At 40.7% G+C, this 27,151-nt stretch overlaps 1 protein-coding gene across 4 annotated transcripts in view; it reads right to left on the bottom strand.

The window, feature by feature from the left end:
- LOC115167623 (C-Jun-amino-terminal kinase-interacting protein 1) overlaps positions 1–27,151 on the bottom strand; it is a 159,467-nt gene that overhangs the window by 23,828 nt on the left and 108,488 nt on the right. For all 4 annotated transcript variants that reach the window (XR_003870515.1, XM_029722214.1, XM_029722215.1 and 1 more), the window contains 4 exons: positions 25,382–25,463; positions 22,939–24,033; positions 14,947–15,022; positions 12,598–12,770 (listed from right to left, as the gene is read on the bottom strand). Coding sequence is in view for 3 of the 4 variants with exons in the window: in XM_029722214.1 (XP_029578074.1) it covers positions 12,598–12,770; positions 14,947–15,022; positions 22,939–24,033; positions 25,382–25,463 (1,426 nt within the window). In the remaining variant the exon portion in view is untranslated. The remainder of the gene's footprint in view (positions 1–12,597; positions 12,771–14,946; positions 15,023–22,938; positions 24,034–25,381; positions 25,464–27,151) is intronic.

The following is a 27,151-nucleotide window of genomic DNA, read 5'->3' on the forward strand; positions in this document are numbered from 1 at the left end:
GCGCCAGGGTGAATGATGGACCATCACGTTCCATGGCTCTTATTCGGTCAGATCTCACTGTAGAACACTCAAAACACTTTGTAAAGGCTGGGGACATCTTGTGGAAGCAATAGGAAGTGCCAGAATATAATTCACCCCCTTTGTTTTTCAATGGCATAGGCTCAAAGTCAATTCAACACATCAGGTATCCACTTCCTGTCAGAATCTGTCTCAGGGTTTTGCCTGCCAAATGAGTTCTGTTATACTCACAGACACCATTCAAACAGTTTTTGAAACTTTAGGGTGTTTTCTATCCATATATAATAAGTATATGCATATTGTAGTTACTGGGTAGGTGTAGGAGGCATTTAAAAATGGGCACATCTTTTTTCAAAAAATTCTCAATACTGCCCCCTATACCCTAACAGGTTAACGAGAGTCTTGTCTTTAAAATGGTGTAAAATAGTTGATTGTTTGAGAAAATTGAATTGTGTTATTTTAGTTGGTTTTGTATTTCGCGCCGTGCGATGCCATTGGCTGTTGGCTAGGGGTTCGCTAGCGGAACGTCTGTCCTCAACAGGTTTTAAGTTCCTCGGCGTACACATCACGGACAAACTGAAGTGGTCCACCCACACAGACAGCGTGGTGAAGAAGGCGCAACAGCGCCTCTTCAACCTCAGGAGACTGAAGAAATTTGGCTTGTCATCTAAAACACTCGGAAACATTTACAGATGCACAATTGAGAGCATCCTATCGGGATGTATCACCGCCTGGTACAGCAATTGCACCGCCCTCAACCACAAGGCTCTCCAAAGGGTAGTGAGATCTGCACAACGCATCACCGGGGGCAAACTACCTGCCCTCCAGGACACCTACAGCACCCGATGTCACAGGAAGGCCAAAAAGATCACCAAGGACAATAACCACCCGAGCCACTGCCTGTTCACCCAGCTATCATCCAGAAGGCGAGGTCAGTACAGGTGCATCAAAGCTGGGACCGAGAGACTGAAAAACAGCTTCTATCTCAAGGCCATCAGACTGTTAAACAGCCATCACTGTCAAAGTTGTCGTAAGGACGTGACCAAGGCGTAGCAAGTGTAGAGTTCCACATCTTTATTCCAAAGTGAAACTTCAAGCAAAAACAAATAAACGAACAACTAAACGTGACTACGTGGTGCACAGGCACAAACACAAAACAATATCCCACAAACACAGGTGGGAAAAATAGCTACTTAAATATGATCCCCAATTAGAGACAACGAATACCAGCTGCCTCTAATTAGGAATCATACAAAACACCAACTCTGGCACTCTCCTCGGCTCGACCGGCCATCCCTTGTGCCCCCCCAAAAAATCTTGGGGTTGTCCTTGGGTTTTCTGTGGCCGCGAACCCTGGCGGCGTCGCTGTCCTCCATTATTACCTTCCATCTGCCGCCAAGGAAGGGTTTTGCATCCACCCATCACTTCTTCCCATGTCCAAAATTCCTTTACCTTGTGAACACGCTGCTTGGTCCTGCTTTGGTGGGATATTCTGTCATGTTCTTGGAAATGAGCGGACCAAGGCGCAGCGTGTGTAGAGTTCCACATCTTTATTCCAAAGTGAAACTTCAAGCAAAAACAAATAAACAAACAACTAAACATGACTACGTGGTGCAAAGGCACAAACACAAAACAATATCCCACAAATACAGGTGGGAAAAAATAGCTACTTAAATATGATCCCCAATTAGAGACAACGATTACCAGCTGCCTCTAATTGGGAATCATACAAAACACCAACATAGAAAATATAAACTAGAACACAACATAGAAATATTAAACTAGACTACCCCCTAGTCACACCCTGACCTACTACACCATAGAGAAACAAGGGCTCTCTATGGTCAGGGCGTGACAATCACTAACATAAAGAGGCTGCTGCCAACATACAGACTCAAATCTCTGGCCACTTAAATAAATGGACTTAATAAAGGTATCAGCAGTCACTGTAAATAACTGCACTTTAATAATGTTTACATATCCTACATTACTCATATCATATGTATATACTGTATTCTATACCATCTACTGCATCTCGTCTATGCCGCATGCCATCGCTCATCCATATATTTATATGTACATGTTCTATTCATCCCTTTACATTTGTGTGTATAAGGTAGTTGTGAATTTGTGAGAGTACTTGTTAGATATTACTGCACAGTTGGAACTAGAAGCACAAGCATTTCACAACACTCACATTAACATCTGCTAAACAGGTGTATGTGACCAATAACATTTCGTTTGATTTTACTTGATAAAAAGCAACACTGTGCTCCTATGTTTGTGGATTTATCAAAGGCCTTTGATTCAGTTGACCATGAATTGTTGCTAGCTAGATTCAGAAACATTGGTCTCAGTGAAGGGGCAGTAAATTGGTTTAGGAACTATCATTCAGACAGAACACAATGTGAAAATACTGACAATCACAAGTCTAGCTTTCTTGCAATTAATAGAGGTGTGCCCGGGTACCATTTAAGCTCCTGTGTTGTTCTCATGATTTGAGAAATGGGATACAACCAGCAAAGTTACATCTAAACTCAGCAACAACAAAAAAACGTCCTCTCACTGTCAACTGTGTTAATTTTCAGCAAACTTAACATGTGTAAATATTTGTATGAACATAACAAGATGCAACAACTGAGACATAAATAGAACAAGTTTCACAGACACGTGATTAACTTCTTTGGGAACGCGGGGCAGTATTGAGTAGCTTGGATGAATAAGGTGCCCAGACTAAACTGCCTGCTACTCAGGGCCAGAAGCTAGAATATGCATGTAATTAGTAGATTTGCATAGAAAACACTCTAAAGTTTCCAAAACTGTTAAAATAATGTCTGTGAGTATAACAGAATTTATATGGCAGGCAAAAACCTGAGAAAAATCCAACCAGGAAGACGGAAATCTGATGCTTGTAGTTTTTCAAGTGAATTCCTATCCAATATACAGTGTATATGGGGTCAGATTGCACTTCCTAAGGCTTCCACTAGATGTCAACAGTCTAGAACGTTGTTTCAGGCTTCTATTGTGAAAGGGGAGCGAATAAGAGCTGTTTGAACCAGTGGTCTGGCTGAAAGCCTTGAGTTGTTGATCGTGCGCAGCCGTGAGCATGAGCTCCGTTCCCTTTCCTTTCTAATGATAAAGGAATTGTCCGGTTGGAATATTATTGAAGATTTATGATAAAAACATCCTAAAGATTGATTATATACATCGTTTGACATGTTTCTACGAACTATAATGGAACTTTTTTGACTTTTCGTCTGGACTTTGTGGGCGCGCTTTGTGCATTTGGATTACTGGACTAAATGCGCAAACAAAAAGGACTTTATTGAACAAAACAAACATTTATTGTGGAACTGGGATTCCTGGGAGTGCATTCTGATGAATATCATCAAAGGTAAGTCAATATTTCTAACACTATTTCTGACTTTTGTTGACTCCACAACATGACAGGTATCTGTATGGCTTGTTTTGGTGGCTGAGTGCTGTACTCAGATTATCGCATGGTGTGCTTTCACCGTAAAGCTTTTTTGAAATCTGACACAGCGGTTGCATTAAGGAGAAGTTTATCTATAATCCTATGCATAACACTTGTATCTTTAATCAAAGTTTATGATGAGTATTTCTGTAAATTGATGTGGCTCTCTGCAAAATCATCGGATGTTTTTTAGAGGCCAAACATTACTGAACATAACGCGCCAATGTAAACTGAGATTTTTGGATATAAATATGAACTTTATCGAACAAAACATACATGTATTGTGTAACATGAAGTCCTATGAGTGCCATCTGATGAAGATCATCAAAGGTTAGTGATTCATTTTATCTGTTTTTCTGCTTTTTGTGACTCATCTCTGGCTGGAAAATGTCTATGTTTTTTTGTGACTAGGCGTTGACCAAACATAATCGGATGGTATACTTTCACTGTAAAGCCTTTTTGAAATCAGACACTGTGGTTGGATTAACAAGACGTTTATCTTTAAAACGGTGTATAATATTTGTATGTTTGAGGAATATTTATTTTGAGATTTCTGTTGTTTTGAATTTGGCGCCCTGCAATTTCACTGGCTGTTGTTGAGGTGGGACGCTAGCAGAAGAAGCTAACAGAAATGGAATAATGTGTCCCTGAACAAAGGGGGGTCAAAATCAAAAGTCACAGTATCTGGTGTGGCCACCAACTGCATTAAGTACTGCAGTGCATCTTCTCTTCATGGACTGCACAAGATTTGCCAGTTCTTGCTGTGAGATGTTACCCCACTCTTCCACCAAGGCACCTGCAAGTCCCCAGACATTTCTGGGGGGAATGGCCCTAGCCCTCACCCTCCGATCCAACAGGTCCCAGACGTGCTTAATAGGATTGAGATCCGGGCTCTTCGCTGGCCATGGAAGAACACTGACATTCCATGTCTTGCAGGAAATCATGAGCAGTATGGCTGGTGGGATTGTCATGCTGGAGGATCATGTCAGGATGAGCCTGCAGGAAGGGTACCACATGAGGGAGGAGGATGTCTTCCCTGTAACGCACAGCATTGAGATTGCCTACAATGACAACAAGCTCAGTCCGATGATGCTGTGACACACCGCCCCAGACCATGATGGATCCTCCACCTCCAAATCGATCCCACTCCAGAGTACAGGCCTCGGTGTAACGCTCATTCCTTCGACGATAAACGCGAAACCCATCAGCGATGGTGGGTTTGTGCCCATAGGCGACGTTGTTGCCGGTGATGTCTGGTGAGGCTTACAACAGGCCTACAAGCTCTTAGTCTAGCCTCTCTCAGCCTATTGCGGACCGTCTGAGCACTGATGGAGGGATTTTGCGTTCCTGATGTAACTTGGGCAGTTGTTGTTGCCATCCTGTACCTGTCTCGCAGGTGTGATTTTCGGATGTACCGATCCTGTGCAGGTGTTGTTACACGTCGTCTGCCACTGCGAGGACGATCAGCTGTCCGTCCTGTCTCCCTGTAGCGCTGTCTTAGGTCTTGAATGTACAAAAAACTAAATTCATGATCTTTACCAGAGCTAGAACTCCTCCAGAGAACGTTAGCATTGTCACATTTGGTGGCTTATCCATTGAAAAAGTGTCATCCTACAAATACCTAGGTATTTGATCGGACGACAAGTTGTCCTTTAAAGTTAATGTGGATCATCTTGTGACAACGCTTAAATTGAAATTTGATTTTTTATTTTCATAATAAGGTTTGCTTCCCATTTATGGCTAGAAAGAAGCTTGTTCAGGCCACTTTTCTCTCTCTAATTGATTATGGTGACTTGTTGTATATGCATGCAACCTCCTCTGTCTTACAGAGACTGGACTCTGTTTATCATGGATCCTTGCACTTTATTACAAAAGCCAAGTCACTCACCTACCACTGCACATTGCACCAAATGGTAAGTTGGACCTCACATTAAATGCGCAGAAAGATACATTTGTATGTGTTCATCTACAAAGCCCTTTTGGGTAAACTCCATATTGCAAATGTATGGTCCCTTACTAGACGTCCGCAAATGTTTGTAAAATAGGCTGACGGCCTCAGGTCGTGCCCCAGGGCCAGATCTTCCGGGAAGTCATCATATGAAGTCTCTCGGACATTTGGTCTCCGTTTTATGAAATTGTACATTTTTGGTAATGTTTCCGCTCTTTTGGAAAATTCCACCAGATGGTGATTGGCTGCTTATTGTAAATGCACAAAACGGAAAAGACTTTGAAGACGAAACTCGGTGAGCACAGGTTTGGCTAAATGGGTTTTTAGCCCAGAAACAAGATGGCGTCGAGGCCTCAACGCTTTCTGAGAACTTCTTAGGGCTAGGGGGCAGTATTGAGAATTTTGAAAAAAATATGTGCCCATTTTTAACTGCCTCCTACACCAACTCAGAAGCTAGAATATGCATATTATTGTTCAGGTTTGGATAGAAAACACTCTGAATTTTCTAAAACTGTTTGAATGGTGTCTGTAAGTATAACAGAACTCATATGGCAGTCAAAACCCTGAGACAAATTCTGACAGGAAGTGGATACCTGATGTGTTGAATTACCTTTAAGCCTATGCCATTGAAACACACAGGGGCTTATTCATCTTTGAGCACTTCCCATGGCTTCCACTAGATGTCACCAGTCTTTACAAAGTGTTTTGAGTCTTATACTGTGAGATCTGACCGAATAAGAGCCATGGAACGGTGGTGGCCGATTAGACTCTGGCGCGCGAGTTCATGTTGGGTACTCTCGTTCCAATACGTTTTAAAAGAGAATGCATTCGTCCGCCTTGAATATTATTCATGTTCTGGTTAAAAAAGGCACTAATGATTTATGCTATACAACGTTTGACATGTTTGAACGAACGTAAATATTTTTTTCCCCCTCGTTCATGATGTGAAGTCCGGCGGGCATAGATCATGTGCTAACAATACGGAGCTTTTTGGACATAAATGATGAGCTTTTTCGAACAAAACTACATTCGTTATGGACCTGGGATTCCTGGAAGTGACATCTGATGAAGAGAATCAAAGGTAATGGATTATTTACATAGTATTTTCGATTTTAGATCTCTCCAACATGGCGGTTAGTCTGTATCGCAAAGCGTATTTTTCTGGGCGCAGTGCTCAGATTATTGCAAAGTGTGATTTCCCAGTAAGGTTATTTTTAAATCTGGCAAGCCGGTTGCGTTCAAGAGATGTAAATCTATAATTCTTTGAATGACAATATAATATTTTACCAATGTTTTCGAATAGTAATTATTTAATTTGTTGTGCTGACTTGACTGGCGGTTATTGGAGGGAAACGATTTCCTGAACATCAACGCCATAGTAAAACGCTGTTTTTGGATATAAATATGAACTTGATAGAACTAAAAATGCATGTATTGCCTAACATAATGTCCTAGGAGTGTCATCTGATGGAGATTGTCAAAGGTTAGTGCATAATTTTAGCTGATTTTCTGGTTTTGGTGACGCCTGTCTTTGAATTGACAAAACATTACACACAGCTATTGTCAATGTACTCTCCTAACATAATCTAACTTTATGCTTCCGCCGTAAAGCCTTTTTGAAATCGGACAACGTGGTTAGATTAAGGAGATGTTTATCTTTCAAAGGGTGTAAGATAGTTGTATGTTTGAAAAATTTGAATTATGACATTTAATTGGTTTCAAATTTGGCGCTCTTGATATTTCACCTGTTGTTGATAGGGTGCACCAGGGGTAGCACGCTTGCGTCCCACATAGCCCCAAGAGGTTAAAGGTCAAAAACGGTAATAGAGTGCTAATTTGAGCACTTCATGTCTAAGTACATGAACCTACGGTGTCAGGAAAAAAAAGAACCAGCCATTTATCTGTCGTAATTTACGAAAAATCGTACAATGTACAATTGGTGATAGTTAAAGAAATTTGTTTTTTTTTCCCAAAAACTTTACAGATCCAGTTGCGGCGTATTCAGATGAATCCGTTAAGGTGGGTTTCGGAGCTCTACATGATTTCTGTGATTTTCTGTGATTTTCTGAAATCACACAGAGTCAATGGGGAGTGACACAGTGTGGGGCTAATAGACACACAGAGCCTGCAATAGTTACCTGTGTTCGAACTATCAAAGAACCGTCAAACCTAGAGCTCTGAAACTTTATATACATGTTCTAGAGCTTAAGTCGACCGTGCATGATGAGTTATGTGGCTCTAGAAGGTCCTCAGGCCGAGAAACAGCCTTGTACATTTGCAATGACTTCAATTCATTTTGACCATCGCGAAAATGACGACATTTAGAAAAGTCCCAGAGGTACAAGACTAGGTGCATTGAAACCACCTCGGCCCATAGAGACGGACCCTAAAGTTTCTGTCCAGGGACCCCGTAGCATGCACGGAAAAAGTGAATTTTCAGCACTAATTAAGGTCGCTGCTCGGGCTCCGAATGACCTATCGAGCCGAAACTTGGGATTCGGGGTCACCTCAGCTAGGCCTACACATAATGTTGGAACTGGACCCGCAGCTAGAACGTAACAATGTGTTTTACGTTTTTATTATGGTTTAAACAGAAGGCGCTGTGAATTTTGGGCCTGCTATGAAATATGTGATAGTTGGCTTCTAAACGAGTTGGACAAAGTGGGTTTGGTGTCAGTTTGTATCAGTTTGGTGTCAGAATAATATCGTATTGACTGATGGACGCTGACTTGCTGGCTGACTTTTGTACATTTGCAATAGGTTTAAACAGTGATGAACAATCACCAAAATGACAGACTGAAATAAACACTAAAAGTGTTGGCAAATGGCATCACCGCAGTCTCTAGGCCGTGCCAACTTCATCGAGATGCCCAACTTGACTGTAGCTCACTCGGTCTGACCGCAGCGACCGTGCAAATCAGTAGGCCCAAAGTGAAGCCTGGCCTAAATTTCAGGTGCTTTTGGGTAACAGTGGCAGAACCGTTAGGGTTAGAAGCACAATTCAACAACAGGAACATTCCTAAGGTCCTCCCGATCTGTGCAAGCCTAACCTCGACCGTGTGGCATTAACCCTTCACAGTGAAAACAGGGTTTTTCATCTAACAGTTTACAATGACATCTCTCCCCATAGGAATACATTGCCTGCTGCCCTTATTTCAACCTGAAGCCTATGTGGGCTATGAATGTCATATGAAACTGTCTTTGATGACAATCCATCAGGCCACTATGAGGACTACCTGTGTTGATTCTAAGCTTCCTGGAGCAACCGGAAGTGGTTAAATTCACCCTAAATGTTTTTTGATATACCTAACCTGCAGTTTGTGAAAAACACTGCATTCAACCCTCTGAAAATCAGCCAGTTCTTAACGTAAATACTTGAAACTCGGGATTCTGTAAAAGCTTGCCCCAATGAGGATATGTGTTTACTTTCAGCTTCCTGTGCCAACCGGAAGTGCCTTAAAGTGGGGTCATAGGGGCTGTTTCGAAGGGTTAAAAGGGTCACATCTTTTCAAACCCTCATATGTGTGATTAGGCAACCCTCATGAACTGTAAATCAGTCATTTCTCCCATCAGATATCCAAGAAACACACACACACACACACACACACACACACACACACACACACACACACACACAGCAAGGATGGAGTAACACAGTGTGGGACTTACAGACACACAGAGCCTGCAATAGTTACCTGCGTTCAAAATATAAATGAATCGTCAAACCTAGAGCTTTGAAACTTTAGAAACCTGTTCTATAGCTTAAGTCGATAGTGCACGGTGAGTTATGTGTGAACTGGACCCACAGATAGAATGTAACTACGTGTTTTCCATTTTTATTGTGGTTTAAACAGAAGGCGCTGTGAATTTTGGGCCTGCTATGAAATATGTGATATTTGGCTTCTACACATGTTGGACTAAGTGGGTTTGGTGTCGATATGTATCAATTTGGTGTCAAAATTATATCTTATTGACTGATGGACGCTGACTTGCTGGCTGACTTTTGTCCATTTGCAATAAGTTTAAACAGTGATGAACCATCACCAAATTGACATGCAGAAATCAACACCAACGAGCGATGGAGAGGAACCACTATCACTGCCCGGCCTTCCCAAGTTCAACGGGCCCGTCAATTGGGCATTTCTGCAGTATATTAGAGCATGTCAAATTCATGACGGTAAATGCCCATTGAAAGACATTGCAAATGGACAGTACATTTGCAATGTTTTTAATGAGGGCTTTACCGTCACCAAATCAACATGATGAAATCAACACAAGTGATGGAGAGGAACCACTATCACTGCCCGGCCATCCCGAGTTCAACGGGCATGTCAATTGGACATTTCTGCAGTATATTAGAGCATGTCAAATTCATGATGGTAAATGCCCATTGTAAGACATTGCAAATGGACAGCAGTGCACCTGGTGATTGGAACGGATTACTAGGAGCACATTTTTTGAATGGTTTTTAATGCCTTTAGGGGGGTGCAAGGGGTCAACAGCTGGGTAGGGAGCACCCCCCACCCGTGCCCATCCAATAGAGGTCATTTTGGACGTTTTTCTAAAAATCTTTAAAAAAACAACAGTCCCACTTCTCTCTCATCAAACATGATAAATAGACTTTCAAGGTTGATTCATGGCTTAACATAGTGATATATATATATCATTTGGTCAGTATAAATGCCATTTGGAGATGGTTCATGGACTTTTGGGTTCGTAAGCCAACTTCCTATGATCATATATGGCAAATGGACATAACATCCTGATTTGGCACTTTCAATACTTATGTATGGCATTTCGACATTTCTAATGCCATTTGGCCATGGTTCACTGACTTTTGACTTCCTATGGCCATATATTGCAAATGGACAAAACATACAGTGAGGGAAAAACGTATTTGATCCCCTGCTGATTTTGTACGTTTGCCCACTGACAAAGAAATGATCAGTCTATAATTTTAATGGTAGGTTTATTTGAACAGTGGGAGACAGAATAACAAAAAAAAATACAGAAAAACGCATGCCAAAAGTTTTATAAAAATGATTTGCATTTTAAGGTTTCGAGGCGGACGTTTGGCAACTCGAACCTTCAGCTCCCTCCACAGATTTTCTATGGGGTTAAGGTCTGGAGACTGGCTAGGCCACTCCAGGACCTTAATGTGCTTCTTCTTGAGCCACTCCTTTGTTGCCTTGGCCGTGTGTTTTGGGTCATTGTCAGGCTGGAATACCCATCCACAATCCATTTTCAATGCCCTGACTGAGGGAAGGAGGTTGTCACCCAAGATTTGACGGTCCATTGTCCCTTTGATGCGGTGAAGTTGTCCTGTCCCCTTAGCAGAAAAACACCCCCAAAGCATAATGTTTCCACCTCCATGTTTGACGGTGGGGATGGTGTTCTTGGTGTCATAGGCAGCATTCCTCCTCCTCCAAACACGGCGAGTTGAGTTGATGCCAAAGAGCTCCATTTTGGTCTCATCTGACCACAACACTTTCACCCAGTTCTCCTCTGAATCGTTCAGATGTTCATTGGCAAACTTGAGATGGCATGCATATGTGCTTTCTTGAGCAGGGGGACCTGCAGGATTTAGTCCTTCGCGGCGTAGTGTGTTACCAATTGTTTTCTTGGTGACTATGGTCCCAGCTGCCTTGAGATCATTGACAAGATCCTCCCGTGTAGTTCTGGGCTGATTCCTCACCGTTCTCATGATCATTGCAACTCCACGAGGTGAGATGCTGCATGGAGCCCCAGGCCGAGGGTGATTGACAGTTCTTTTGTGTTTCTTCCATTTGCGAATAATCGCACCAACTGTTGTAACTTTCTTACCAAGCTGCTTAGCGATGGTCTTGTAACCCATTCCAGCCTTGTGTAGGTCTACAATCTTGTCCCTGACATTCTTGGAGAGCTCTTTGGTCTTGGCCATGGTGGAAAGTTTGGAATCTGATTGATTGCTTCTGTGGACAGGTGTCTTTTTTACAGGTAACAAGCTGAGATTAGGAGCACTCCCTTTAAGAGTGTGCTCCTAATTTCAGCTCGTTACCTGTATAAAAAGACACCTGGAATCCAGAAATCTTTCTGATTGAGAGGGGGTCAAATACTTATTTCCCTAATTAAAATGCAAATGAATTCATAGCATTTTTGACATGCGTTATTCTGGAATTTTCTCTGGAATTTTCTCTGGAATTATTCTGTCTCTCACTGTTCAAATAAACCTACCATTAAAATTATAGACTGATAATTTCTTTGTTAGTGGGCAAACGTACAAAATCAGCAGGGGATCAAATACTTTTTTCCCTTACTGTAGGCCTTATGGACAAACTCAATAAAATAAGACAAAAAGGTATGTTCATATCATATCATGTTTTATTGACAAAATAAATTGCAAAAGTTTGAAAAACGGTCCAGAAAGCACTTTTTTTTTAGAAAGATTCCAAATTTGACCCTTGGGTCTTGACTTCATGTCCATTTGCAATATGAACATTTACGGTGGAGCGAACTCGCCATCTTTGGGATTTTTACTGTATGAGACTTGGCATTTGCCATATGCCAGTTGCTATAAGCTTTGAATTAATTGCTGTCCATTTGAGTGGTATTTGCGATTGTGTATATGTTTCGCCCAATGGCAATATGTTGCCATTCATTTTTGTTCAGTTCATGGTGGTCTTCCCTTCTGGTTAAATAAAGGTTAAAAAACATGACTTTACTTACAATGTTATGTGTTTGAATCATTTGGTTATGAGGATCACATTTTTAATTTTTGTGTTCCTTAAAGAGGTAATATACAGTTGTTACATCTATTTTTAGACTTTTAATTTAATGATATACTGTGGACCCATTGATTCTTGAAGAATATAACTTCTCCATTCTCATTAGCTTAGTTTTTAACTATCAGCTTGTTTTATTCCACTGTGTAAACAATTTCATTTTAAATAGTTACATAGCCTCAAAACATGGTAAAAACTATATTTTTGATATCATGAATGGTCAGTCCTTGCATCCATAGCTCTTACATTTCTCCAGTCCCATCCCTGTTTACCAAATCAGTGGTGGGGTGTTGGCTTTGTTATTGTTTGAACTACAGATTGCCCCTTTAAAGTGCTACAAATACTCATTTAGCATTTTAGCACTGTGTAAATAAGCAGGGATCAAAGCACTGCACCTTTGAAGCTCTCTGGCTCCTTGGCGACCTCTATGGCGTAGTAAGCAGGGAAGATGCCGCAGGTGCCTGTACGCATGTTATAGCCTTCGTACCAGTAATCCTCTGCTTGTACCTCCACCAGTACAGGGTCATCCACCTCCAACTCCAGCTCATCATCATGGCGAGGGACAAACCTGTTGTCGTCACAGAAACAGGGACAAGCAGCCAGATATAACAACAAGTCAGATTTAGAACCTGTTCATGCTTACAGAGGCAATTTTTTTTAACTGTGTAACGTTTAAGTTCACACCTGTGTACTTTGGCTGGTAACAGATACAGAGCACTCAGCTTAGAAGATTCACAGATATACTGCTGAACTGCTTATAGTGGTCAAACACCATAGCTAAGAAATATTCCTGTACTTACAATGTCATGTGCTTGAATCATTTGGTTATCAGGATCAAACTGTTTAATATTTGTCTTCCTTAAAGGGGCAATCTGCAGTTGCTACATACATTTTTTTAACTTTTGAGTTAATTATACAGTTGTATACCCATTGATTCTTGAAGAATATAACTTGTGTCATGAGCTAAGTTCAACTGTCGTACCCCATCAGAACCCAAAATATAAGTGTGTTTTAATCTATTGTTTTGCAAACAGAGGGTTGCATGACAGTACATGAAGGATCACTTGTCTTATACTGTTCAAATGTATGATGAAGTTACGAGTAATGGTAAAAGGCTCAACAAATTGAAAAAATTCTGTGGTAGTACCTCCATGAGTTTCACTGTATACACCAAACGACATGTATTGAGCAGCCCATTGGTTTTGCACATTCTGTGTCCAAATCAGTCAAACACTCAATATTTATTGAACATTTTATTTAGTTTTTTAGCTTTCAGGGGGTCTGGGGGGGGGGGGTTGAATTTTTCAGAGATGACCTGCCAAATAACCGTGACTTGCCAAATAACATACACTTATTGAATTGCTTTTATGACTCCAGACCTTACCGGCTTGGGGATTCAAACCAGCAACCTTTTGGTTACTGGCCCAATGCTTAGTTTAAAGATAATTAACATTAGATCATCATTATCTTAGCACAATTGCTGGATGTCTACAGGTACAGTAGCACGCTCCTCTCAAAAGCATGGACAAATACCTTCAAGCTACTCCAAAGCTAGGCGTTTGGCACTTTCTATGTATTTTTACCAGTGTATATATAAACTATAATATTTAAATTCTAGTTGTTTTAAATGCAATTATACACATTTCATTCATCTGCTGTAGGCGCAAGAAAAGGCTATGTGCAACCTCTCTCCACACAGCCAGCCAGCTGCGACAACAGGACAGCGCTTCAGTTCTGAGCTAGATAGCTGTCCAATATAGTTTGTGAGTGTACTGTGAGAATTTAGAAAATATAAATTACTATGTGGGACTATAAATTACCAACCAACCAGCTTTGGAATAGTTAGAAGGTATATTTCCCTGCTTTTGAGAGGAGCTGGTTACTGTACCTGGAGAATTCCAGCAATTGCGCTATGCTAACAATAAGCTAATGTCAATTACCTTCAAACTGCATGCAGAGACATAAAAATTATGTTGAGTTCATCAGACTAGGTAAGTAGAATAAAGAGCTACTGTAAATCCCCAAATCTCGCAGTATCCCTTTAAAAAGGAATAGTTTCACCATATTAAAATGAGATTTCAGTTCACGTAACAGGGGTTGACCCTAACTTTACAATGATGGTGAAAACTATGAGAAATGTTGTGGTTAAGTGGGTTGAAATCTTCCTAGAAGTCGGAAAAACCTGGCAAGTGACATTTCAAAATGCAGGATTTTGGCAATTTATGAAAAATGTATAGACTTGTCCATATGGTCTATATTAAAGAAAACGTAATTTTAATAGTCTTTTAAAATGCAATATTTGTGCACAATTTCTACTTAACATATCAAAGGGACGCAAAATGTACTCTATTTGTGGAATGACGCAACTATGCATAGGTTTTTCTGCTCTACTGATTCCAAGAGACCCATTTGGCCTGTCAAATCTATATGTCATGGAGCATAACTTACAAGTCACATTACTAAATGCTACAAAGCAGGGCTAAAGTGTAACTGGTCAATTACTTTAGTGGTTAAGATCATCTGAGTAAGTATGACGGGTTAGAGGTCTTTGCTTAATCAGTGCTAGGATATAGTTATGGGTTCAATTCCCACATCAGCTATATACTGAAAGTATGTGTTTAATAAGTATCTTTGTATAAATACCTGCCAAATTTCATTAGCAATAGTGCAGGTGACGTCAACGACAATGATGATGGAGACCAAGACAATGATGATGTGATGATGATAACAAAGGTGTATCTCACCTGTAGACGGCTCTGTGACTCTGTTCCCTCTCTTCCCCATTTATGAGGCAGGAGAACAAGCCAAATGGCTCTGCACCTGGAGAAGTCGGGAGTAAAAGAGTTTTCATTTTATTCTGAAGTACTGTTTCCAAAGTATATCTAACAGAATACACACTGTACTTACAACAATCGCTTTTTTTATTTATCCTTTATTTAATAAAAGGTATCCCGCAAGCGTCTACTCTGGGTTCCGTACTTTTTAATGTCTACAGTGCCTTCAGAAAGTATTCATATACCCTTGACTTATTCCACATTTTGTTGTGTGTACAGCCTGGATGAAATGTGATGTTCTCTTCCATCTACTCATAATACCCCATAATGACAAAGTGAAAAATATTTTGAAGACATTTTTACAAATGTATTGAAAATTAAATGCAGAAATATGTTGAATACATAAGTATTCACACCCCTGAGTCAAAACTTTGAAGCACCTTTGGCGGTGAATGCAGCTGTGAATCTTTTTGGATAAGTCTAAGAGCTTTGCACACATGGATTGTATAATATTTGCCCATTATTCTTTTTAAAATTCTTCAAGTTGATTGTTGGTCATTGGTCACAGCCATTTTCCAGTTTTGCCATAGAGTTTCAAGCCAATTTAATTCAAAACTGTAACTAGGCCACTCTGGTACATTCAATGGCGTCTTGGTAAGCAACTACAGAGTAGATTTGGCTTTGTGTTTTAGGTTATTGTCCTGCTGAAAGGTGAATTAGTCTGCCAGTGTCTGTTGGAAAGCAGAATGAAACAGGTTTTCCTCTGCTTATAGCTGTTTTACATTTATGTTTCCTTAAGCAATGGCTTTTTTCTGAAAACTCTTCCGTAAAGCCCAGCTCTGTGGAGTGTATGGCTTAAAGTGGTCCTATGGACAGATACTCCAATCTCAGCTGTGGAGCTTTGCAGCTCCTTCGGTGTTATCTTTGATCTCTTTGTTGCCTCTCTGATTAATGCCCTCCTTGCCTGGTCCGTGAGTTTTGGTGGGCGGCCCTCTCTTGGCAGGTTTGTTGTGGTGCCATATTCATTCAATTTTTTAATAATAGATTTAACGGTGCTCTGTGGGTTGTTCAAAGTTTAGGATATTTTTTTATAACCCAACCCTGATCTCTACTTCTCCACAACTTTGTCCCTGACCTGTTTGGAGAGCTCCTTGGTCTTCATGGTGAAATTATGCTTGGTGGTGCCCCTTGCTTAGTGGTGTTGCAGACTCTGGGGCCTTTCAGAACAGGTGTATACAGTTGAAGTCAGAAGTTTACATACACTTAGGTTGGAGTCATTAAAATTTGTTTTTTAACCACTCCACACATTTATTGTTAACAAATTATAGTTTTGGCAAGTCGGTTAGGACATCTACTTTGTGCATCTACTTTGTGCATCTACTTTTTCCAACAATTGTTTACAGACAGATTATTTAACTTATAATTCACTGTATCACAATTCCAGTGGGTGAGAAGTTTACATACACTGAGTTGACTGTGCCTTTAAACAGCTTGGAAAATTCCAGAAATTATGTCGTGGCTTTAGGAGCTTCTGATAGGCTAATTGACATAATTTGAGTCAATTGGAGTTGTTCCTGTGGATGTATTTCAAGGCCTACCTTCAAACTCAGTGCCTCTTTGCTTGACATCGTGGGAAAATCAAAAGAAATCAGCCAAGACCTCAGAAAACCTTTGTAGACCTCCACAAGTCTGGTTCATCCTTGGGAGCAATTTCCAAATGCCTGAAGGTATCACGTTCATCTGTACAAACAATGGTACGCAAGTATAAACATCATGGGACAACACAGCCGTCATACCGCTCAGGAAGGAGACGCGTTCTGTTTCCTAGAGATGAATGTACTTTGGTGGGAAAAGTGCAAATCAATCCCAGAAAAACAGCAAAGGATCTTGTGATGATGCTGGAGGAAACAGGTACAAAAGTATCTATATCCACAGTAAAATGAGTCCTATATCGACATAACCTGAAAGGCCGCTCAGCAAGGAAGAAGCCACTGCTCCAAAACTGCCATAAAAAAGCCAGACTACGTTTTGCAACTGCACATTTGGACAAAGATTGTAATTTTTGGTGAAATGTCCTCTGGTCTGATGAAACAAAAATAGAACTGTTTGGCCATAATGACCGTCGTTATGTTTGGAGGAAAAGCTTGCAAGCCGAAGAATACTATCCCAACCGTGAAGCACAGGGGTGGCAGCATCATGTTGTGGGGGTGCTTTGCTGCAGGAGGGACTGGTTCACTTCACAAAATAGATGGCATCATGAGGAAGTAAAATTATGTGGATATATTGAAGCAATATCTCAAGACATCAGTCAGGAAGTTAGCTTGGTCATTAATGGGTCTTCCAAATGGACAATGACCCCAAGCATACTTCCAAAGTTGTGGCAAAATGGCTTAAGGACAACAAAGTCAAGGTATTGGAGTGGCCATCACAAAGCCCTGACCTCAATCCTATATAAAATTTGTGGACAGAACTGAAAAAGATTGTGCGAGCAAGGAGGCCTACAAACCTGACTCAGTTACACCAGCTCTGTAAAGAGGAATGGGCCAAAATTCACCCAACTTATTGTGGGAAGCTTGTGGAAGGCTACCCAAAACGATTGACCCAAGTTAAACAATTTAAAGGCAATGCTCCCAAATAGTAATTGAGTGTATGTAAACTTCTGACCCACTGGGAATGTGATGAAAGAAATAAAAGCTGAAATAAATAATTCTCTTTACTATTATTCTGACATTTCACATTCTTAAAATAAAGTGGTGATCCTAACTGACCTAAGACAGGGAATTTTTACTAGGATTAAATGTCAGGAATTGTGAAAAACTGAGTTTAAATGTATTTGGCTAAGGTGTATGTTAACTTCCAAATTCAACTGTATATACTGAGATCATGTGACACTTAGATTGCACACAGGTGGACTTCATTTAACTAATTATGTGACTTCTGAAGGTAATTGGTTGCACCAGATCTTTTTTAGGGGCTTCATAGCAAAGGGGTGAATACATATGCATGCACCACTTTTCTGTTATTTTTTAAAAATTATTTTTGAAACAAGTAATTTTTTTCATTTCACTTCACCAATTTCGACTATTTTGTTTTTGTCCATTACATGAAATCCAAATAAAAATCAATTTAAATTACAGGTTTTAATTCATCAAAATAGGAAAAACGCCAAGGGGATAAATACTTTTGCAAGGCACTGTATATAGACTTGAAATCACTGGCCACTTTTATAAATGGAACACTGGTTACTTTAATGATGTTTACACATCTTGCATTAGTCATTTCATATGTATATACTGTATTCTATTCTATTCTACTGTATCTTAGTCTATGCCGCTCTGACATTGCTCGTCAATATATTTATATATTCTTAATTCCATTCCTTTACTTAGATTTGTGTGTATTTGGGTATATGTTGTGAAATTGTTAGATATTACTTGTTAGATATTACTGCACTGTCGGAGCTAGAAACAAGCACTTCACTACACCCGCAATAACATCTGCTAAACACGTGTATGTGACAATACATTTGATTTGATTTGATAGCACACTTCCTTTTATTAGGGGTGACAGGTTTTCTCTAGGAAAAAGTAGGCTGGGCCTCTGACGTCAAATAGGTCGAAACATTGCATGCTGTTCATTTATAAAGCTCTTTCGCAAAAACTCCAGAATTACTCAAATTATTACTAACCTAAAGACGTACGAGATACCATACCCAGTCACAGGTATGGCCAAATATTGACATTTCTTCTGTCACCACAGATTTAGATAAAACAGATTTTAGTTTCTTTGCACCTCATTTATGGAACAATCTTCAGAATACTCTGCAATTGGATGCATTGGTGCCTTTCGGACAATTCAGATTCACTGAGTAATGTTGTTGTTTTTTATGATTGTGTTTGCATTTTCTTTGTATATTTCCTATGCTCCTATGCTGCCTAGATTGCCTAAGTGTTTGTCATTGAGTTCTCTTTTAAAAGAGACCTTGGTCTCAATGGTACTCCACCCTCCCTAAAAAAAAAGTTGAATTACAAAAATGCTGTAAATAGGATTTGGGTGCATCATATTTTCAAATATACAGAAATTCAATTCATGGTGATATCATGGTGGTTCTGATCCAAAAAACATTTAATTGTCCACAATTTCACTACTTTAGAAGAACCAGGGTTGCAGGTCAGCTGACTTTAAGGGGAATTTTACAGTTGCATGACAATATTGTTGCCATTCATACCTGAATTTCTGCACAGAATGCAGCTGTTATTTGAAATGTAATGCTTCCCTGAATATAAAGACATGATCTAGGCTTCCATCCAATTGGCGACAGATTTCCATGAGAATATTCTAAAATATGCACATTTTCCCACCAGAGGTGTGTCTCCATCAAACTGACTTGTTGCGGATAAAATGATGTGCGCGATGATGTAGCGCACATAAAGTGTTTTGAGGCTTAATTTTCCATGTACTGAATGAAAATAAGTTTTATATGTTTCCATGGCATTTTCAACTCTACCAATAACTTTGTCACAAAAACTGTTATGATAAATAGCAAACTTGTCCAATCTGGTCTTTGCGCTTGGTCTAAATAACAGTTTGCTCATAAAGTGGACAGGGTGGGTTATATGTTGAGATATGGATAAGAGCAATATCATTTGTAGTTGATATTTGGCAGCCAAGCATTGATCATCATATCACCAGCATTCAAATAAAACCCTAAATATTTATTGGAAATATGCATGAAGGTCATCATCATCCATCACTTAACCATTATGATCTTCATCATAATTGATTTAATCTGCCTATGTACTTTTAAAGATTTTCCACATCGTCGTGGTAGTACAGCGTAGCATAGTCTGTCATTGCGTGACTCCAAGTTTACTTCAATATGATGGTTTATTATGTCAATATATGCGCATAAAGGAGTTTCCACCGCTATTGTTGCATAATACATTTAACAGACGCTAAAAGATCCCACAACTTTAAGATCCCACCATTATGAAATTGTGCCACTTTTTTATACGACATGACTTTACTCGCATAGAAACAATGGATGGAAACGTGATTATTGAGGCAACCAAGCAAATAAGATATACTGTGCATCTTTTGAGCAGAAGATAAAATATTTATCCATGTTCAAGAGAGCAGTTTCATTGAATTCATTCATATTATATGATTTGGTCTATCCTTTTTTGCAATGTTGTGTGTGTCACGCTGGACGTAAGAACATGTCTGACGTGTGGTGCGGTGGCGTGAATTACTGCATGTTGTTGTGAGTTGCTGGTACAATAAGGAATGATAGTGTCCTGAGTCAAAATCATCTCCAGCACCAGGGGTCTAATGAGCTAACATATGGAATTGTTTTAAGATGGTCATACCATGGATCATTTAGCTATTGGATTTTGAAATATATTTGATAAAATATTGAATTTGACCTTTACTACTATAGCCCATAGAAACACTTTGAATAACACATTCATGAATGGGAAAAAGACATAAGGAATCATAAGGAACAAGGTTTGAAAGTGTCTGTCCTATATCTAGGAGATAAAAGAAAGCTCAGGAAATATTAGTGTTTTTAAAAAAACGTATTTAACCCCTTATTTTTGTTGGCACAAAACTACCTCGGTAGTTCCATTCATTTGTATGGCTTACATTCAGACGAGCTCTGTGACACTTGTGGGGGTCGTAGAGCAAAACAGACACTACAGACCGTTCGGAAGCTACAGACGTTTTCTTGAGAAGCTCGGCCACCTTCCACCGCAGATGCAGAACGCTAACATAGGCAGATATGTAAAAAAAAATATATATTTTATTTGTCACATACACATGGTTTGCAGATGTTAATGCGAGTGTAGCGAAATGCTTGTGCTTCTAGTTCCGACCATGCAGTAATATCTAACAAGTAATCTAACAATTTCACAACAACTACCTTATACACAGAAGTGTAAAGGAATTAATAAGAATATGTACATAGAAATATATGGATGAGCGATGGCCGAACGGTATATACATATTTTACCTTTACGTCATTTAGCAGACGCTCTTATCCAGAGCGACTTACATATGAGATGAGTAATGTAGGGTATGTAAACATTATATAAAGCGGCATTGTTGGGTGGAAGTTGGATTGAGACCAATGGAGGCTCCTCAGAGGAGGAAGGGGAGGACCATCCTCATCAGTGAATTTCAGACAAATTTGAATACCTTCAAAAATGTATCCTTTTCAGATAAAACTATACTAAATATATTCACGTCACCAAATAATGTATTAATACACACTGTTTTGCAATGAAGGTCTACAGTAGCCTCAGCAGCACTCTGTAGGGTAGCACCACAGTATAGCTGGAGGACAGCTAGCTTCTGTCCTCCTCTGGGTACATTGACTTCAACACACAACCAAGGAGGCTCATAGTTCTCACCCCCTTCCATAGGCTTACACCATAATTATGACAACTTCCGGAGGACGCCCAGGACATCCTCCAACCTATCAGAGCTCTTGCAGTATGCACTGACATGTTGTCCACCCAATCGAAGGAACAGGGAATGAATCTAGTACTGATAGCATAAACTACAGCTAGCTAGCACTGCAGTGCATAAAATGTGGTGAGTAGTTGTCTCAAAGAGAGAGAAAGACAATAGTTAAACAGTTTTGAGAGAAAGAGAGCTAGCTATATTTCGTAATATATATTTTTTCACTTACTTAGCTAGAGTCTAACATAACTAGCTAGTTTAGCCTACTCAAACACCCGGCTCAAACAGAGAGGGATGCTATATTAGATAGCTGGCTTTTGCTATCCAACACTGGAACTCTTACAAGTCAAAGTAAGCTTCTGGTTTTATTAATTTATTGCCACTGGGGCCTGCCGGTGTAACTGCTGATGATTGTACACTGTACTGCATGATTGTAGTGGGTTTACTAACACATTAGTTCTAGTAGCTATGTTGACTATGATGCAACAACGTAATAGGCTGTGTGAATCTGTTAGCGGTCATGATATAAAGGTTTGGCTTGGAAACGTTTTTTTGCCTGGTCACAGACAGCTGATGTATTGTGCACTGAAGTCCACACACTTAGGGAAAAGGTGAGAGGAGGAGAGAGAGTAGATAGATGCGAGGAATTATATAATGTATATAACGAGCTGTTTGTATGTGGCTGCTATGAAATTGAACTGCGTTTGATCGCGATTAGGGATGTATTTATTGCGCAGATTCTGTTGAATAATGTTTCTTAAACAGAAGCAAACAGAACAAAACGGGGATAAACATACCAGTATTTGTCCAATAGAAACTGTCGTTTGCCACCGTTGGACTAATGATTACACCCTAGATCAGCTAGGCGCAGGCAAGAGTGTGCAAGGCAGTATTGAAGTGTCAGTGTCTGTCACCTTGATTACTAAAAATGATATCGACCTGTGCACCTACACGGTAAACTTTCATTCATAGGCTAGGTTGTAGCAACCTCATAATAATGGGTACAGGGAAAATTCAAGTACAGTATGATGAAGTACCCTAAACCTATCGATGTTACATTGAGCTGGGTCAATGGAATATGAATGGCAGTCATCCAATATGCTATATCTAATAGCATATGTATCATCCTCCCTCATCTTAAACTGTACCGACCGCCACTGATTGAAACACAAAAAGTATCTCTAGCTTAAACTGATGGATTTTAATAGGGATTTGTTTTATTATGTTACTTAGATTGATGCACAGGTGAGTCAATAAACTGTTAAGGATTAAAATTTTGTAACTTTTAATGGCGTCATCGGACAGAACTTTTGAACTTTATATTTGTTTCTACAAAACTTAGAAATGCGCCGTTTTCACATATGTTGACAATGATATTGTGCTGGAGATAATGAATATGATGGTGAAAAGTGATTGAGGTGCCCTTTAAGCCTAAAGTAAGAAACTGCAGTGTCTGAACACAAGATGGTGTCATTGTGGTTCAGTGGTGGTACCTACTGGATGATCGTGACCGTCCGTTCATGAAGATGTTGAGGAACTTCTTAGAGAAGTGCAAGTTCGCCTCCGGGGTGGTGTCCTCTGACAGACAGGAGGTGGCTTCTCTCCTCACCCTTCCCACTCTTGCTCTCTCCTCCTCCTCCTCTTTCTCTTCCTCTTTATACTTCTCCCCTATGGCCAACTTGTACGGAGACGAGACGCAGTTGTCGTAGACGGTCGCAGAGTTGCTGTCGTCGCTGTAACATTGGTAACACTGCCGCAGACTTACCAGTTCGAGCTGCGCGTGCTCGTCCACAACGAGTGTGTACTTCACAGAGTCGTAAGACAGACCACTCGCTTCCGAGCTCATCAAAGTACTCATGGGGGCACCACAGCCACCACGTCCCAAATACTGCCTGCCTCCCACAACCCTTACCCTCTCATCCTCAGCCTCACCCTCTACCCCAAATGTCTCATCCTGGACATCTACATACTCCACCCCTGCCCCTGCCCTCACCATCGCCCCTGCTCCTCCTTCCCTCAGGCCGAGGTTCAGAGCTAAGCCTGGGGGTTCCCTGGGGGGGGCGGTAGAGGGAGGGGTAAAGAGAGCCTCCACATAGGAGGCGTAGGAGGGAGGGGGCACGTACACCTCGTCTTCCTCACAGATGGAAGGGTTGGTCCGGTCGGGCAGAGGCTGGTAAGGGGGCGGGCCTTCGGTGTCAGAGCTGATTGACATGCGTCCGTGCTCTGGCTGCTGGGACAGGAATGGGTGGTCCTGCTCGGAACGGTGCACGGGAGTCAGATAGATCTCCTCGGTGGGTTCTAGGCGTACATCTGTGTGATAGCGGATCTTCTCTCTGTGTGTCCCCTCTTCGCCCTTCCCTGGGGGGCCCAGAGGTGTGAGTGTGTAGTTTTGGGGAGGCGGGGGTGCTGGGGGCTTCTCCGGCAGTTTGGAGTGTGTCCCTGCTGTGGAGCTGTGGGTGTGTCCAGAAGTGTGTTTGTATCTGCAGGGAGTTTCAGTGGATGTGCCGCGGTCCTTGGTCTGTGTCCCACCTCCCTGATGCAGCTTGTCCTCGTCGCTTAGACAGCTGTGCTCATGGGGAGAGGTCAGCCCGCCTGGGGGAGGGAGACAGACAGAGACCCAAGCATACACAGACATACATACAAGACACAGACATACAGACGTGCAGGCACACAGACAGACATACAAGCAGACATACATACAAGAAGACACAAAGACAGACATATCCACACATGTACACATTAACATAGAAAATGCACAAACACATACAAGGGCACCGAGCACATATCCTAGTGGTTAGAGTGTTGGGCCAGTAACTGGAATGTTGCTAGATCAAATCCCTGAGCTGACATGGTAAAAATCTGTCGTTCTGCCCCTGAGCAAGGCAGTTAACCCACTGTTCTTAGGCCGTCATTGTAAATAAGATTTTTTTCTTAACTGACTTGCCTAATTAAATAAAGGTTAAATTAAAAATAAAACAGATGGAAACGTAAGCAGCAGTTCACATACAGTACACACAGACAGTGCAAATACAGAGCAACATGCACAGACAAACGCACACAAATATCAGAAATGTCTAGTTGGTTAGGTAACACTGGGATTACACTCTAAATCCACGTTACTCGTCATATTCAGTGGGCAGCAAATAGAATGTGATTGACCTAGTACGTCATAATCCACTGTCAAAAACTATTAGAGCCTTGCAGGGATGCTGTCACTGCTTTCAGAGGACACTAATACATGCTTTGAGAGCAATGTATAAAAATCTTTTAATAAATTAAGTTATAATTACAACCATTACTAATGATTGGGGGTGTGAAGCAATGAAAAGAGTCAGATAATGTCATTATAAGGAGACAAATGTATCCTGGAGAGTACGTAGTTGGCCAATATATTTTTCAAGAGATATCTGATCAAGAAAACAGCAATATAAAGCACCGAACCAAATGGGTACTAGTGGACCTAAAGCAGACGCGGTTATATATTAGAGAGACAGATGTAACCTCAAAATGTGTACCAGCCCTATGTGCTTCAAGAATAAAAAGTCAACCATTTTCTATTTGTTTCGTTATCCTTTCTGTCCATACACATTTAGTGACAGCTAGGGTAATAGAAGCGTCATAGTTGTGCAGCATTGGCCATCTTTTTAACATCAGAGTCGGTGGTGCTAGTCGGTAACTCAACACACTCTCTGCTAGTTTTACATATACTGTAGTTCAGAGAGGCCATTCTAACACATCCACATACAGATTTTGGACAATGTTACAATGGATGAAAGGAAATATGTTTATAGTTCTAGGGGCAGTGGTTGATTCTGCAGTCACTGCTTTGTTTCCTAATTATATCTACTAAATCAGCAAAATCAGCAACCCCCCAAAAGTTTAAACTGGTGGTATTAGCCAGCAGTCTCCTGTAAAGTGAAGTGGTGGTGGAACAGCTCACCTGTTTTGAGGGGGGAGGAAGAGCGCGAGACCTTCTCCTGCCAGCTGTACTTCTTACCAAATGAGTTGTTGTTTAATGTGTCCTGAGAGGGCAAGAGAGAATGGTAAAAAAAGACAGAGAGATGAAGCGAGAGAGAATGACACGGCAAAAGAGAGGGAATGGAGAGATTGTGAGTGAGAGAGATTTGGATGCACAAAGTCAATGTACACAATCTCTTTCTCTCTCTCTACCCTGCCTCTCTCTCATTCACTGACTCACTCACTCACTCTCTTTCACACAGACAAAGCTTTTATTCTGTTGAATGATCAGGGAGTCTTTTGTCTGTGCTCTGTGGTGTGCATTTAAAGGGACCCAATGTCCCTTTTCCAAGCTTGTGAAACACACCCACACTCAGAGGGGGGACTGTTTTTAGAAGCTGGGGGGCCAACAGCTCCCCTGTCTTACACCCAGAACCCCACTGATTCCCCTCATCTCCCTTCTCTGGTTTGGGGTAGAATGTTGTCTCTGTCTATGACTTTCTGTCTATGACTCTCTCTCTCTCTCTCTCTCTCTCTCTCTCTCTCTCTTTCTGTCTATGACTCTCTCTCTCTCTCTTTCTGTCTATGACTCTCTCTCTTTCTGTCTATGACTCTCTCTCTTTCTGTCTATGACTCTCTCTCTCTCTCTTTCTGTCTATGACTCTCTCTCTCTCTTTCTGTCTGACTCTCTCTCGTTCTCTCTCTTTCGGTCTATGACTCTCTCGCTCTCTCTCTTTCTGTCTATGACCCTCTCTCTCTTTCTGTCTATGACCCTCTCTCTCTCTCTGTCTATGACTCTCTCTCGCTCTCTTTCTGTCTATGACTCTCTCTCTCTCTTTCTGTCTATGACTCTCTCTCTTTCTGTCTGACTCTCTCTCGCTCTCTCTCTTTCTGTCTATGACTCACTCGCTCTCTCTCTTTCTGTCTATGACCCTCTCTCTCTGTCTATGACTCTCTCTCTTTCTGTCTATGACTCTCTCTCTTTCTGTCTATGACTCTCTCTCTTTCTGTCTGACTCTCTCTCTCTCTCTCTCTCTCTCTCTCTCTCAAATAAATTGATCAGGTATCAATTATTCAATCTATAATCTCAATCAGTTTGATATCAGGATTTATACATTTAGAAAATAATAATTACGTTTCATACTATATACATATCAATGGCTTAACCTCTACGGGCCACGGGGGCAGTATTGAGAATTTTGAAAGAAATATGTGCCCATTTTTAACTGCCTCCTACACCAACTCAGAAGCTAGGATATGCATATTATTAACACATTCGGATAGAAAACACTCTGAATTTTCTAAAACAGTTTGAATGGTGTCTGTAAGTATAACAAAACTCATATTGCAGGCAAAAACCTGTGAAAAATAGATTAAAAAAAAAGAGAATTTTGTGACTGTACTATTTAGTGTCATTGTTTTAAAGATACCACAGTGAGAAAGGATTCAGTTCGCAACTCCTACTGCTTCCACTAGATGTCAACGATCTTTAGAAAGTTGTTGGAAGCATCTGTCATGAATACAGACCGAATTAGAAAGCTTACAAGTTGACACGTCATCACTTCATTTTTTGCGCCTGCGCATGAATCTGAGAAGAGTGCCTTTGTCATTATCGTTTATTCTAGACACTTGATAGGTTGTGTGAAAATATTACTGATGTTTACTGATGTTTCACGTTAAAAATGGAACAAAAGATTAGTGCTAAACAACGTTTGACATGTTTAAACAAACGTAAATAGATTATTTACTAGGT

Source organism: Salmo trutta, chromosome 29 (genome assembly GCF_901001165.1).
Source record: "Salmo trutta chromosome 29, fSalTru1.1, whole genome shotgun sequence".
Classification (NCBI taxonomy): domain Eukaryota; kingdom Metazoa; phylum Chordata; class Actinopteri; order Salmoniformes; family Salmonidae; genus Salmo; species Salmo trutta.